General features: G+C 35.8%; 1 protein-coding gene across 2 annotated transcripts; it reads left to right on the top strand.

Moving 5' to 3' along the window:
* Positions 1–1,550: 1,550 nt before the first annotated feature.
* On the top strand, positions 1,551–12,737 carry TRAT1 (T cell receptor associated transmembrane adaptor 1). Of its 2 annotated transcripts, XM_075034751.1 has the most exons (7): positions 1,587–1,714; positions 5,059–5,163; positions 6,535–6,645; positions 8,296–8,332; positions 9,653–9,714; positions 11,008–11,066; positions 12,295–12,737. In XM_075034751.1, the coding sequence occupies exons 3-7, from the start codon at positions 6,543–6,545 to the stop codon at positions 12,559–12,561; spliced, it is 528 nt and encodes a 175-aa protein (XP_074890852.1). In that variant the 5' UTR covers positions 1,587–1,714; positions 5,059–5,163; positions 6,535–6,542; the 3' UTR covers positions 12,562–12,737. The 2 variants fall into 2 exon arrangements, with proteins under 2 accessions (XP_074890851.1, XP_074890852.1); XM_075034750.1 differs by lacking the exon at positions 5,059–5,163 and having other exon boundaries at positions 1,551–1,714.
* The last annotated feature ends 3,365 nt before the right edge of the window (positions 12,738–16,102 follow it).

The following is a 16,102-nucleotide window of genomic DNA, read 5'->3' as shown; positions in this document are numbered from 1 at the left end:
TGGTCCCTAGGCTCGTGACAAACCCTTTACTTTCAAACATGAATTGCAGTCTCCACAAAACTGGATTACTTCCCTGCTTAAAGCCACAGGTTAAACTACAGATCATAGAACGCATCACTTACTGAAAGGAGGTCTAGTTCTATATCCTGGTTTTCAGTGAAATGTGATGGACCCATGCTTTTTGGTTTAACAAGAAATTTTGATTCTACCTATATTTATGAGTGGGGTGTCTAAATTCAGTTGCTAGCAAATGCCAAAGTTATGTCCACTTTAAAATAGTGTCGTTTTTTCATGCAATTTTTCATCACGATAATTACAACCTTAAAAACAGTATAAAGTGTAAGAATACCCACATTTTTAGTATTTTTATATTAATTTCTCCTCACCAACTCATTTCATTATGATAAAGCTCTGAGTAGTTAAGAGTCTATATCACCTTTGGACTCAAATGGAAGGGCATGTTATATTAATCAAGACTAACCTGCTCCTTCATGCTCAAATAAGATTCTAATCCAGTAACTTATTTCTTAAGTATTGATCTAAGGCATTTAATATAAAAATAATATTCCAAAGTAATAACATCCCAAATAAACATATACTGCAAAGGACATTTTCTCACATAAGAACCTTTCTTGAAGAGCAATGTTTTACATTGCTCCTTAGCATGTATGTGTATAAATGTACAATGAGGGCTATTTCAATGTATGCATTCCAAAAAGACAAACGTAGTCATGTGATTCTCTTTTTCTCTTAAGAAACTGTTCCTGCTTCTACAGTATGCATAATTTGAAATAAAACCATGTGCTCTGAAAAAAAAAAAAAAAAAAAAAAAAAAAAAAAGGCAAGCCCAAACCTCAGAAGTTAACAAAAAGCTTCTTTGACAGTGCTCAGAGTGCAAGCTTCCTCTGGAAGAAGCTACTCTGATTCTGAGAATAAAATGGCTTCTCTACCCAAACACAGGCATGTTTCATTAAATTTTAAAGACAAATACACACAGTATGCCACATGCTAGTTTACCCTCTCTTTCCACTACTGTTCTGGATTGTGGGCCCAGATTCATAGACTTTAAAGAATGGAGGAAGCATATTATAATATCCTAGCCTGACTTTCCAGAGCTGGCAATAATATAATTTCTGCATTGTGCCTCTGAATCTTGTTTCAGCTAAACTGTAGGCTCTCTCAGCAATGGACTTTCAGGCTTGGTTTAGAAACGTCAAGAGATAAAGAGTCAAATAGCACTCCTAGGTAAAATAGTTCTGTAATTTAGTTTAAGATGGATCTAAATACTTTTGTTGAATTCAACATAACATCACAAACAGGAAGTCTCAGAGTATGGGTCTCATATGAATATTACAAAAGTAGGTTTGTATCACATAAAATGAAACTAATAGTCCTGCACATGCTCTTCTGTGGCAAGGCAGGTGGATAATAAATGCGAGTGCACACATAAATATTTTATTCCTCTCTTGGAGGCAAACACTGAAGGAGACCATCAGTTTGCTAGTGAGGTTGTAAAAGCTTGAACCACATTTCCTGTTTGTAAGAAAGCAGATGAAAAAGAAAAAAGACTGGAGACCTTTAAGATTGACAGCAACTCTACAGATAGACTCATACGGCCAGGTCCAAAACAAAAGAGTATCCAAGGTCTGCCAACATAACTTGATTTCCTGTTGGATAAAGCCGTGGGGAGTATTCCTAGAAACAACAAAACCAGGTAAGGCTTATCTTTTCAGTATTATAAATTTGTAAAAAAAGGAGCAGTAAAAACACACTATGGTAGATTACCAGTCTTCCAAGAAGCTTGCTCAGGGTTCTGAAGTCATATTATTAATAATAATGATGACGAGTCATCATCAACAGCTTAAACCTTCATTAATTCAGGTTTGTTAATGAAGACTAAGCATTGGCATTAGTTTTGTGCTTAAAATATTTACTGTGCTGAAGGCTTCTTATTTTACAATGTGCTGCTTCCCTTCTGAAGTATGAAGTTGCTATTTTACAAAGCAATTAGTTGTGCACTAATTAATTGCAGTTTAAAGAATCCTTCCCGGAGAATTAATCCTGTCTTAAAACTCACACAGGTGGAAGCATCTTTAATGCTAATTTAACATTCATCAGTCTCTTAATGGGTTTCTTTTTCCAAGGGTCATTAGTACAGAATATTATTTATTTCACCATTTAATTGGAGAGGAGGGGGAAAAAAGCTAACTTTATCTCATCTTTGACAAATTTGCAGACAGAAACAACAGGAAACAAACCATTTCATGCTCCAGATCATCATATAAATCTGGTAGCGACCAAAGTAATTAATCTGCTTCTATGAATGATGAGTCAATACCATAGATGGCATGTCCAGCCTGACAGCTATCTATATTCCCCACCTCATGTTCCTTTTCAGTAGGAAAAACTGGTAGAAGTATGGTATCTTCCCATTATCCTTTGTGATGGATTCTCTAAACAAAATACGTTAGAACAAGAAGGAATGAAACTTAGTACTTCTGCTACCTGTTGTTACGCTGTTAGGAGGATAAACTATTTCTAGCCCTTAATTGTTAAATCTGGCCCCTTTCCCCAAAGGTAAGTCCATGATTATGTCTACTCCTTTGAGTTGCAGTAACATTGAATCACAGAAATTCATCCAGGAAAGACTGGAATGTTTTGGGGGCTTTCGTTTGTTTGTTTTTCCTTTTTTTTGCTTCTTCCCTCTCACCCCCCTCCAATAACAGTATTATGAACCCTGAAAAGAGAAAACCTAAGAACAAGTGACCAAAAGTCTATTTATTTCTATGTCTTGTCTCTGTTTGTGGAGAAAGTTGTCAATAGATTTAAAAAGGAGAAAAAGCACAATTAACTATGTCTTTAGAAAGTCTTTTGTTTGCCCATATTTTGTTATGTGAATATAGTACCTTTAGCTTATAGCAGTGTAAAATATACTAAGAGGAGACAAGTAACCCCATCCCTAAAATCAGAAAAGTAAAAACATCATCCAGATGGAGTAAATTACCTAAGGTAGGTGTTCTCCTTGGATACAAATCCAAGTTTGACCCTGTCTCCAAATAGAAATGAAAGAACAGCAGAATAGGAATGTATCATTAATGCCAGAGAGATTCTGTTATTAGGTATTCAGAATACTGTCATATTTATAATGATTAAATATAGTACTTCCCCCACTTACACATCCCAACTTTTTCTAACAATAAAATGAGAATTGTTGTCCTTCTCATGAAACCTTTGGCTATATGATAAACTCTTTTCTTAAGCACATTATTTTAAGAACAACTTCAATATGATTTCTTATGAACAAACTACTATCACTCAGGTTTTCCCATCACAGATAGACTATCACAGAAAACCTGATGGAATTTTAGTTTATCCTATGAGAATCATAGTGTACTATTCCCAGGGGCCTAATTTTTCCTTAGGACTTTTTTTTCCAAAGTTATAACAAAATTTCTTAAAATATTCAATTTGAGGGCAATCGAGATGAGAATGCCCCTGAACACAGTGCTATGGGTTCTTTGGAATAAGTATGTAATATGTAAAAAATAATAATCTGGTTTTGTTACATTTGACAGCAGATGATTTGAATGAGAATTAAAATTACAGAATAGAATAAAAGACACTATTTTGGAACAGGCTATAATTAGTCTAATAGAATTCTCTTTCTGTTTATTTTTCACTCTCCACCTTATCTTTTTTTTGTCTTTAGCACAACCAGTTAACTGTCATAGGTTGCATCTGCTATTATACATATAGGGACAGAAGTGTAGTTATCTGAGGAAGCAAATTGTTCTTCACACATATATTCATCCTTCCTTCTACTGCTGCTGTTGTCAAAGTAGTAAATATTTAAATAATGCAGTTATAAAAGTAAATAGCTAGCATATTGGCAACAATTATAAGGGTAGTACAAGAACACCTGGGAAAGAGCTGGGAGATGTAGATCTGTAAAGCTAAGATACAAAATCAAAATCTTTCATGTTTTGCACTTGGAAAGTAAGATTAACTTGAAACTAACATTAGAAAAGTACAGAGCACTCAGAGCAGCACTCCTATGTGTCCAATCAAGGCCTTTACTATGGTTTTATGGGGTAAATGAAAACTGTTGTTGTTTCTGAAATGGAAGTAGTGTTGTCTGACAAACAAATAGCTCGTATTGCAAAGACAAAAACACTAAAAAATGAGATACTGAAATCACATGTATGTTTGTATACATGATACTGAAATACAAGCAAATGTTTAAGTCAGAGTTGTGGAAAATAAATTTTAAAATAAACTAAGTAGTGTTCAGCTAGGAATAAATGTAAATGTTGTTTTTGTAATCTGCCCACACCCATGCAGTTTTCTAAATCATGTTTAAGACCTATAGATTGTGAGGTTTAAAACATTGGTACATTTTATTAGAAATCCAAGTTTCATGCCTTTTGTTTTGCTAGAATATTTTTTAGGTCCTAGAGAAGTGGCATTGCTCTAACACTGTAGAAGTTAAACCTGAAACTGAAAACAGTAACAACTTTCTTCCAACTGTGCTATTTTCCAGATACTAATTCCAGTTTAAATCAGAAGCTGAAACATGAAAATAATACTTGTAATCAAAAATTTGGATTCCTCCTCCACTTCAGTTAAGGGCTGAAAATACTCAAATTGAAATTAAGAGTTCTCCTCCTACTCTGGAAACACCAGGGAAAAAATAAGATTCCTGAATCAGAAAGATAAATGACAGCATTCAGTATCAAGAACAGGGTACATATTTAGCTTGGAACTGTGCTTTAGATATCTACTCACTCTTTTTATTCTAATGAATCACAGAGTTGTAGTTTCTATCAGAGTTACATGTATTTCCCTTCTCTTATGCCACAGTACTGCTTTTGCTCCCTGGGGGGTGGGGGTGGGAAAAAGAGTTTGTAGGAAAAGAAATACGAAATGAACATAGGAAAAATGGAAAACAATTCCTTCAGAAAAGATAAAAGGACAGGAGAATAAGGAAGGATGACTCTTATTATTTAGGCACTACATTGAGACTTAAAAGTTCTTGCCTTTGACATACACTTCTTGTAGTTTTGGACAGGTTGCGTAGGATACAAAAGTTGAGTGACTAATTGTAGAGTAACCAGGTTCCAAACACTGGTGGTTCTTGATATGGCCTGATAACATCTTCTCAAGGTAGGATCTCCCTTTCTTTTAATGCCTTCTCTGAAAAATTGGAATAACATATAGCTGTTTCTTGGGGGTGTTGTCTCTCCTCATGAATGTCTGTATCTCATTGCAAAAAAGTGCCTCTCAACATGAAAAGTAGTATTGCACTGATGGAGGACCCTCAAACTCCTTTGGGAGAATTGAAGTAGGAGAAAAGAAAAGAATGGAAATTGGATGTTTAGTTTAAAAGGAAGGCCAGTGGAAGTACCATGTGCAAAAAGCAGTTACCAGTCTGTCAGAAAGTTACAGCTTATTTGCTCTGTTTTGTTCCTTTTAAAAGAGAGTTCTCATCAGGAAGGAAACCTGTATCGTAGAAGGCCATGTGATTTGTGATTTTTTACTACCAAGAATTATATTCTCTCATTTCATCATCAGAAAAACAGCTGTGGCTTGGAATAAAACAAAACTAAAAGAGCTTTTGCGACACCAGCATAATTAGGTGAGCCGGAGCTGGTCAGCCAAGGAACAAAGCTCTGTCTTCTCAGCAGGAGCAAACGCGTTGCCCTGCGCCGGCAACATGGGAATGTGTATTCCTGTACTTAATTGAAGAGTTAATTAAATGACAAAATACATTCGGTGCAGGGAGATTCATTCCTGTGTTTCTCATAGCACTCCAAGGAGAGGCAAGTTCAGCGCAAAAGGAGGCTGTGTTCAATTAAGTTGACCCACCTTTTACCAAGTGATTCTTCAGGAGCTGTTCAGGATTTTCTCTGCAGTAGTTCTGAGGGGTTCACCGGTTCCTAGCTACTGCTCATCCTTTGCCAGGACATCCTCTGCTTTCTCAGGAAGGAGAGCAAGGATACGAGTACAAGTGGTTTTAACAGGAGAGGCAAGAAAACGCATAACCAACCTTTGAAATTTGTTGCAGGGATTGTTAAAACCTGATGGTCTTAGCTATTACACAGAGACATTTCCAGTGAAGTAAGTTGTTTTGACTGAATTCATTTTCAGAACTACATTCATGAACTCTAGAATTCAGCCAAAATTTTACTGCAGATAGCAAGCGAAAGACAATGACAAAAATAATTTCAAAGCTATTGACTAAAATGATTTTTTTTCTTTGGCAATGCGTGATTTTACTGCATCTTACAGGCAAACCAATAGCCCAGCCTTTGGCGGAATTCCTATGAAACAGTAATTCTGCTAATAGTTTATTGATGTTGCTTTTTATTATTTAGCATCTGGTTTTGATATTAATTATTTAGCTTGTATAATAATGGCTGTCACAGAGTAAACAACAAAATAGCAGCTTCAATTACTGAAAGCAAAAATCAACCAACCACAAAGAATACAGTAAAACTGTTAGACAACACAAACTATAAAATTATTTTCTTTCAGTTACAGAAATGGACTGCCATTTTTCTGTCTGGGGAGTTTTGGCCTTTCTGAGTTTGGCTCTGGTTGTTTCGTTGATACTGAACATTTCACACTATATGAAAAAGAAGCAAGGTATGTAATGTTGTCTCTCTGTAAGGAATGGAGTTGGAGTATTTAAAGCGTCTGTAGAGAAAGCCATCACTGCTGGGAGATTTCAAGCCACCAAACTGATTCTTTTGAATCTAAAAGTTATCTTTTGGCAAGAATGATTCTAGCAAAGAGGGTGTAACTATTAAAAATTTTCAGGAGAGTCATGTTTGATTATAGAATGGTTGCTAGCTGCCCAATCCGCTGCTAAAAACAGCTCCCCAAATCCATTCTCTGAAGACAAACCAACAGAACAAGTACAAGGTGAAGAATTTAGTTCTAGCTAATTTTTTTAAAATATATTTTTAGCATCTGTAATTTCCCTTTTTTTAAGTGTACTTTTCATGAAACTGGTTATTTGTACTTGAATTTAAAAATATTTTAAGTAGCTGCACTGATACAAAATGCATTTGAGAAAATTTTCTCTTCCCCAAATTCCTGAATGCTTATTTGAATTTCAGATTTCATATACATTTTATGCTTAACCAGTTTATTTTGGAAAAAAGTTCTAATTGCTTTTCACCATGGGATCCTAATGTAGCTCTTAAACCAATGTGCCACTCACAGTAAGGAACTGATTTAATTTATGTTAGAGGCCTACTATGGTCATACCCTGGTTTTGGTTAAAATTAACTATGACTTTTTTTTAACAGAATTGCTTCTGCCAGTGCCACCTCTCTTATGCATACAATTCTATAGCTATTAAGTTGTACAATTGTTACCACTCCCATTCAGGGAAAAACTGCCTTTACACAGGGAAAACTGCACCTGTGCTCTACACGTAGGGCTGGGCAGGTAAACACTGGTGGATTCAACCACGTTAAACACACATACATACCTAATCTACATAAACAGAAGGCCTATGCTTATAAACTGAACTCACCAAGTATAAAAGAATTAGATTATTACAGCATAGTAAAGAGCTGCTAGAGTGTTACAGGATGGAGGGGAACCTTTTTGGTTTATTTTGTTTTCTAGTGCTACTAGGCAGGTATTTCTATGATGAAAAATCAGTCATTTACAAAACCAACCTTGAGCAAGGTTTCGGTCAGATTGGCTGATGCTGCATTCCTCATGGAATTGAAGCTTACTGTAGTAAATTCTGAAGTCCTGGAGCATAGGATAGAAAGTCGGGCATTCCTGAGTTATTAATCAAGCTCTAGCAATAAATCTCTTTGTAGCCATTGCCTCTTTGCTTCAGTTTCTTCATCGGTGTGGATGACAGGATATCTCTCTTTCAGAGATACAAACAATAGAACTAGTAAAATAAATATACCCTTCACCTTGTAATATAAACACATGATGCACCTCCTAGGCAGAGAAAAAGATGCAGTAGAAGCAAGAGGAGGAGGAAACAAGGAATTAATAGCATGTGTTACAATACATTTTTGGGGCACTTGTAAACTAACGTAGACTTTGCAGCCACAGCACAGGGTCATAACACAAATATTTCTTGTATTAGTCAAAGTAATTGAGAAAAGCAGGGAGACAACTGAAGGTCCTCAGAGCCAAGAGCTTTCAATTCTACTCTCTACAGTGAAATCAAAAGCATGTCAGTGGAGATAATTATCTGAAGTGTTCTAAAATAGCACATTTCATTTTCTCTTAACTTTATTTTTTTAACAAATTTTCCAGCTAAAATGTATAAAGACTATGAAGACAACAATCCAAGGTAAGTTGAATAAAAAAGTCTCTTTCTGGCAAGGGTGGAATAAGCAATAAATAATGACAGAAGGATTTGGATGGATGGCATAGAGGAAAATCCAGTATCTCATGCAGCCTGCCTGGAAATGTCAGAGAGCATGATGGTTGTGGAGAAGTTTTCCAAAGAAAACAGGAGAAAAAAAAGTCATGTGGGGAAGATGTACTCCAGTCATTTTATCAACAATGAAATAATTGCATGCTAATATGATAATTTTATGTACTGAAGGAAGTGCAAGTTATTGAGCTAAAACACTATTCACTATCACTCAAACTCAATACATCTATAATAATTTAAAAGAACTCTCAGAAAACAGTGATAAATTATAGTCTGATATTTAACACTGTGGAGCAATAATTTACATGTATTTATGTTTCATACCCTTCTTTTACACATGATGTTCAAAATCAATAAACCAGAGTGTTTACAGCTGCTGGATAGATACCTCAAGATCTGTTACAAGCCTGTTTCTCTTATTCCATATAAAAAAACCACCCAAACTTTAGAAAACAGAGATGGAAAGAGTCTCATCTCAACCCAATTATAAAAGGCCCTTGAAACAAAAATACAAAAGCCTTCACCTGTTCCCCCAAACCAATCCTCAATTATAAATTTACTTGAAGTTGGGAAGTCTCTGTTTATTACTGCCTGTTCAGTTGAAAAATACCACCGAAAAAGTAGTGTTAGATTGCATTACTTCATTCCCTTGATGAGGCACAGTATAGGGGTGCAATAGGAACAAGGTTATGCAGTGCTTCCCACTAATTCCCATTTTACAAACATGCTTAAAAACATTTTCAAGCAACACCAGGTAATGAAACACAGAATACCATTAAAAATCCAAAGCTGAACTTTGCTTTGGTCTTCTCTAGTTGTGTCAACATAAACATTTTAGTTGAATCAAGAGTAGACTTTAAGAATGCTGCCCCAAAGACCCATTTAGTCCTTCAGTTTGTATCACAAAGTGGTCTCGGAGGACATAAATTGCGTTCCTTTCTGTGATCATTAATATTTCTATAACTACATCAAACAGTAGCTTAGTAGTCTTAAGATTATCTTTATACTTACTAAGTTACAGGAAAGAAGAGTTCAATTCTTGGCTAGATAACAAATCTTTCTTCAAAACACAGATGTTGCCATTTCTGCCCCTCCTGATATTTTTGGTCTTGTTTTTTAGTTCACATACAATCTGCTATTGCTATATGTGTGTAAAATGCTTGGAGTAGCTTAGTGGAGTCCTAAATAAAGCAAATTCTGTGAATTAAACGTATTTTTCCATTCCCCTTCTAGCTATGACGACTATTACACAGAAGATGACCCAGTTTATGGCAATCTCAATCAAGATATTTTAGGTAAGCTTCACTTTAAGAACATGTGTGTGTTCAGAGGCTATAATAAATGTATGATTAAAAGCTGACTGACCAACACTTTCTGTGTTTCTCAAATAGCAAACTTGAGAATCTACCCATTCTCAATTGCTGTATTAATACCTACTTGGGATAGAACTGCAAACCATCATACTGCACTACTATTTGTAAGACCAGATCTCATAATGAATTTGGTTTTTTACAGTCTAAATGGTGCTGTTCAGCCAAATATCTCAAAACCAACAGCTTTTCTACATGTAAAGCTGCACCAGTTGAAATATCAGCTTGATCCATGCATATTAAACCAATCTAAGACGCATATGACTCACTGCCCAAAGTCAATGCTCCCACAGAAGCTGGCAGAAACAAACATCAGTTCTCTGCTGTGGCTATCCACAGATCATCACCGATGTTGACAAATATGCTGAAACAAGCCCAGCAGCTGAATGGTGGGCAGACATAGCTTTTCTTCACTTTACTGGGCTGAAGTTAATCATCCTTGGCAGAGAGATACCACATTAAAGGCAGTAACATCATATAACTGCAGCTTGAGCTAGATATGCTGAGGGTATGCCTCTTGAAGCCCTTATGGTGTTAAAGCAGTGTTTAAGTAACATGAACACAACTTTTTTTGCTAGCCCTATTTGGGGTTAAGCAAAACTAAACTAAAGTACTTGAACTGTAGGGACAAAATACCAAACCCAGCTTTTTCATACAGGGTTTGCATAAATTTAACTAAGCCAACACTCAAATGCATTGTCACTACAAAAGTCCGAAAATTGTAAGGAAGTAATCTGTTTTACTGATGGCTAAAATGAGGTATGGCATGAGAAAATAACCTGCACCAGATTTACAGAAAACTGAAAGTAGAGACAGGAATAGAATTTAATCATCAGCTGCTGCAACTCACAGCCTCCTTCTCAGCCAATGAAAAGATTGCCTATGCTGAAAAATACATTAGTATGTGGTTACCCCCTAATTGCAAGATGTCTTCCTAGCAGTCTAAAATGATGCCCACTTAGTGAATAATGAGAAACTTCCCATCCATATGAACAGAAAATTATTTTCATTTTCACCGTGTGTCTGAATTTCTTAGCTATTTGCCCGTCTATAAATAGAGGGAGAGATCTGTGTATGATTTCAAAACAAAATAAACTTCTACCAAAGTAAACTGGGGAGAGTTAGTTCTGTAACAGGGAGGATCTGTTGATCTGATCTTTTAAGACTCAGTAGCATGTTTTAATAACCAAAACATTTTTCTACTTTGATAAATTATAGAGGAATGTTGTTACGAGCAGATGAAGTCCCAGCCTCAAAGGCCAGTTAACCAACTACAGGTATCTTTTATTTTAATTCTGGATTTCTGAATTAGGGTAATGTGGTCTGTCTCAGAGTTCTTGTGTTTATCCCATGACAATATATAACAAAAATCTTCACACTGCTTATCACAAAAATTACCATGCGTTAGTGTCTCAGTTCATCAGGGAATTTAAGCGCAGACTTGACCCTTCATTCAATCTGGGTCATTAATGAGGGAGCAGAATTATAGACAGCTCATTTCCATCCATATGGCATGATACAGCTCAGTCACAGGCATGCAGATCAGACTGAATTAAGCCCACATCTACTGCTATGGCTTATGTAAAGAATTATTTTTCTTTATTTTGGACATCAACCAAGTGAAAACACAAGCTACATCACATAATAATCATGAGTTTGACTGGCTCTCTCCTGCTCAGCACAAAATCTATATGCCTTAACAAATTAAAGATGACTGTTTTTCTATTGATTTGTATTTTTTTTGAGACACCTGGACACCTGAAAGCATGCTAGCTTCAACTGAAATTTGTCTGTAATTGAAGCATTCCTAGCATCAATTTCCTGAGTCAATTTCCAGGTATTTCATAAGGACCAATTTCCAACCTGCCTCTCAGGATACTTCCAGAGGGTAAAAATATCCTTTTTTTTTATCTAGACATTTGTTTTCATTAACTTCACAGAAACAGAATAATCTATGAAAATTCCAGTGTCAAAAGTGCTTGACAATTTGGCTTGAAAAACACAGAGAGAATCAGGGGAAAGACACACAAAGCATATATTTTGCACTGGAAATGAGATCATATATACAGACAAGCATTACCCATCTTTGTTTTTCTGCACAAAGTCTGTGAAAAATGTTGTTGCTAATAACTGGATTGTAATTAAAAAAAAAAAGTGGGAAGAAAACCAGATCAAATAAAATCTTGCATCCCAAGGAACTTGGACTGATTATATAAGCTACCCTCATTCCCACAGAGAAACTTTCCAATAATACCCTGATGAATTTTTCCTTACTGTCACTATCCTAACAACATGAGTCATTTACCATTAGGTTATGTTGGTCTGATTTCTGTGCTGCCACAGCTTAATAATTTGTGCTTTTAATGAGTTAGTTTACAGCTAGTTTGGGTAAACTTCAGCCATTATTATGTGTATTATGTCTACCAGTGTAGACATACTCAAAGTCTTAGACAATTTTAAGCAAGCATAACCACCGAATGTTAAATAAAGTGAATTTCCTTCTAGGTGGAGTCTGCCAATCAGATGTGTTATGCCTCGCTTGATCACAGTGTCAAGGGAAAATGTAGAAAACCAAGAAGAAAGGCAGGCCCGTCATTAGAGAAGGATGAAGAAGAAAGATCATCTAAGCCCACCACGATGGCTTCCAAAGTTAGCATTTACCTCAACAGTGAGCAGCTGGCTGCTGAAAACACAGCAAACATAGAAGCTATTCACGATGATCCCATCAGATTAATGGGTTTGATTCATACTACAAGAGGAGAGAACATTTGAAGCAGCTTCACGAACCAAATATGTAATCATAAAGCCAGATCTGCTCTTTCATTCAGGAGGAACAGTGAATGATTAGAGATAATATCCTGGCAAACTGACATACCAAAACAATGGTATAAAATGGGTAAGTTAAGCGTTCCAAAGTGTCTTCCAAGCATATTTACAGACTAAGCAAGAAATAAGTATCGATCCAGACTGCCACTTTGAAGGACCTGCTCTTCTGAAGACATTTTGAAAGGGAATCATAGAAGCTGGTATCTCAGCATTCTTATGGTATTGATTCCAGTAAAAAATAATCCTTTGTTTAAAACAACCATCAACTTTCAAACAGTCCCCAAAGACCCACTCTGTTGTCTATAGAGCTCTAGCAGAATATAACAATTCCGCTGTATAGGTTTTAACAATACTTTTGGAAGGAAATCATGTTTCATACTTGCACATTTAATGATTTACTTGTTTTCCCAATTAAAAACTGATTTGCTGTTCAACATCGTGTACTTTCCTACTGTGACTGGTCTACGCTAATAACAAATATATCTAAAGCTAATTGGAAAATAATTTGACAGCTTGTTTAAAGTAGTAATTGTACATCTTGCAAGATTTAACAATATCCTTATATATCTTGTTTCCTTCTGTGAGCAATACTAGAACACATCTCAAATCTCAACTCTTCTGGTAACGTAATATTGTATCCAGCCATATTCAAAAGACAACAAAGATATTAGCAAACAATCTGTAACAATAAATCTCCTAGGGAGAACTTTTTCCTTCTAATATTCTATGTGATGTTTAAATTCCTATTGGGTTTTACATTGCCATTGTTACCAACTATTTTACAGAAGTAGAAAGAGCTTTTTATTTCCCCAAATAATTCACATACTGTGTGCACATTCGTCTTAAGACTTTAAACTCATCAGATGGTAAGCTTTTATAGATTGGGGATTTATTTTTATATTCTGGGACTCATTAAGTAGTAGTAGCAGGAAACAGTAAGGCATGTTGATGTAATATGCCTACCTCTAGGTGTTGAACATTTTTGCCTTCTCAAAAAAAGGATATTAGAGCATTTAAAATCCGCACAGAGCACAGCATCAAGGAGCTTGAAACTCTCAAGCACATACAGAGCCCTGCAAATGTTTCAGAGATTGGGCAAATTTATGGAGAAAAAAAAAAATCAGTGTAAAAGAAACAGTTCTTTGACAGTCTGGTTCACACTTAGTCTAGCTCATAGTTAACGAACCTCTTTAACTTGCCTTAACTTCTACGCTAGACCAAAAGGAAGGGGCCAACCCCTGCAGCCAAAGCCACCCAGTGTCACGGCCTGTCTTGTGCTAGCACTTTTATTTATGTGCAGAAATCAAGTCAATATATGTTTGGTTGTTACATCCCAGAAACAAGGCAGACTTGGAATTAAAATGATGGTGTTATCATGGTCTTAGAGCAACTACCATTGGATAAGCAAAAATAGTATTGAAGAATCAATAAAACCGCTTTAATGGAGAAACATATTAAACAACAACCTTGGCCAAAATCCTAAGGGGGAAAGAAGTAAGGCAAATCCAGAGCCAATGGCCCAAAGCCAAAGACCAAGGTATCAGCACATAAAATAGTAACTTGATTAGATTGGAATTATACTTTGTTCCACAGTAGGAACAAAATAAGTAATAAAATACATATCAACATGCTCCTGCTTAGACTCACATATCAAAATTGTTTTAATAGCATTAATATACAAAGTATTTATATAAAATATTTGAATTTAGCTGGCACCAATCAGATGCAATACTCAGCCCTCTGAGATCATGAAAAGAGAAAGCTTTCTTAAACAATCCCTCAAGCAAATAAGCACAGGCCCAAGTCTATTTGTTACTATTTTCCAACATACACATGAAACAAGGGATGCTGTATTTTCTTTTAATACAATTTGTGTACACTTAGTACAAAAGTTGCTATTTCCCAATTTTCTCACAGCATTTGCACTCTTGATTATGCCTTTCCTCTAAGAATTCCAAAGTCAAAGAATTTCTGAGTTACCTAAATTCAACCTGCCATTTTAGCCTGATCATTAATTTAATGGAAATGAAGTACACGCTTCTCTCATTGAGTGTACATATAACATTAAGTCCGCTTCATGGGATTTAGGTACAACTAGTTTCCTTTGTATTCTTAAGTCTTCATTGTTTAGTCCACCTATTTATTTACACCAATTTTCAGCAGCTGCTTTCCCTTGCAACATAGCTTACTAAAAGAGCAGGGCACTTTTGTAAATAGTCTCCTTTGGTATACACTTGCTTTCCACATTTAACCACTGCTTCCATTAAATTATTCATAGACTCCACTTCAGGATCATCTTCAATGGCCTATCAACTGTTTCCAAGGCACTTCTAATGCTGCCACAGTCCACATTTTACTTTATTCCTCTGGCTCTTTACCCTCTGTCTGCTTAAATAAGCAACCGAATGACAACCCCCCCCCCCCCCCCCCCTTTCTTTTTAAATTACTTTTTGGGATAGTTTTTAAGTGACTACTGAATTCTTACACGAAAGAGCATGTTCGATATTGTTCCATCTTCAAGCCATTGGAGAAAGACCTGCATAAACTGCCATATATTAGTTAAATTCTTCATGTATAAAGAAAGTTTCAATTAATTAATTACAACAAAATAAGAAAAGAAAATGCTAGGACTAGGTTTATATTGTCTCACTAGCCTTTTTTTTCAGTGTTCTTTACAAAAATTTTGAAGAATAGGGAGCAACGTGAAGATGTTTTTATTAACAGTAAGCTTAGCATTCAAGTATCAGTTCAATGGAACAGTGAAGAAAGAGTAAACAAGAGGAAATATGGTGGAAGAAGCATAACTATTCGGAAGGGAAGAAGAGTGGAGCTCAAAACAGAAGAGAGATCAAATAACACCACAAAATCTTTGTAAGTCCAGGACAGGTATACTTCAGTAGTCATTACAGCATCTGACAATTGCTGCAGATGCATTCATCTAAACAGTATTGTTAGGAAAAAACACAGACTATTGGTTATATCACACTTTTAAGAACCTGCTGACTCAAGTGGATGTTGGAGGATCAAACTCTAAAAATAATTGTGTAACTTCTCCCATTTTTTGCTACTGCTAGCACCAAAAAGTTGGCACTGGGATGAGCTTATCTTCCAACACCTCAAGATTTTTTAAGAACTAACTCTTAAATTTCTTTTGAAGTAATTTTCATGGAGACAATGAACCATTGCTATGTTGTTTTAAAAAACCTTACCTTCCTACCTGGGTAAGCCTGCATTCAGGTTGCTGTGTAGAAGTCGTATCTAGAGTCAGAACATGTCCAAAACCCCATTCCAGTTTACCTTCAAGTTACTTTAGAACAGAAAACATTAACGTAGTTATATAATCTCTCAGTACTGGTGTATCAAGAAACACCAGGAAATAATTACCTCAACAAATCCAAGGGAAAGGTAGTTCATCCATGTCTGGAACAGGAAAAAAAAGTGAGCCACAAAAGCATTTCTAAAAGACAATCTTTTTGTTGCTGTTGTT

This window comes from Buteo buteo, chromosome 8, assembly GCF_964188355.1.
Source record: "Buteo buteo chromosome 8, bButBut1.hap1.1, whole genome shotgun sequence".
In the NCBI taxonomy this organism is placed as follows: Eukaryota; Metazoa; Chordata; class Aves; order Accipitriformes; family Accipitridae; genus Buteo; species Buteo buteo.
Note: the sequence above shows the minus strand (reverse complement) of the source record. Positions and strands in the feature narration are given on the sequence as shown.

Excerpts from the sequence above, each read along its gene's own strand:
- TRAT1 (XM_075034750.1), top strand. The coding sequence starts at position 1,552 with ATGAAAAAGAAAAAAGACTGGAGACCTTTAAGATTGACAGCAACTCTA. Across the intron at positions 1,715-6,534 it reads CCTAGAAACAACAAAACCAG|TTACAGAAATGGACTGCCAT; the intron begins GTAAGGCTTATC and ends ATTTTCTTTCAG. Across the intron at positions 6,646-8,295 it reads CTATATGAAAAAGAAGCAAG|CTAAAATGTATAAAGACTAT; the intron begins GTATGTAATGTT and ends CAAATTTTCCAG.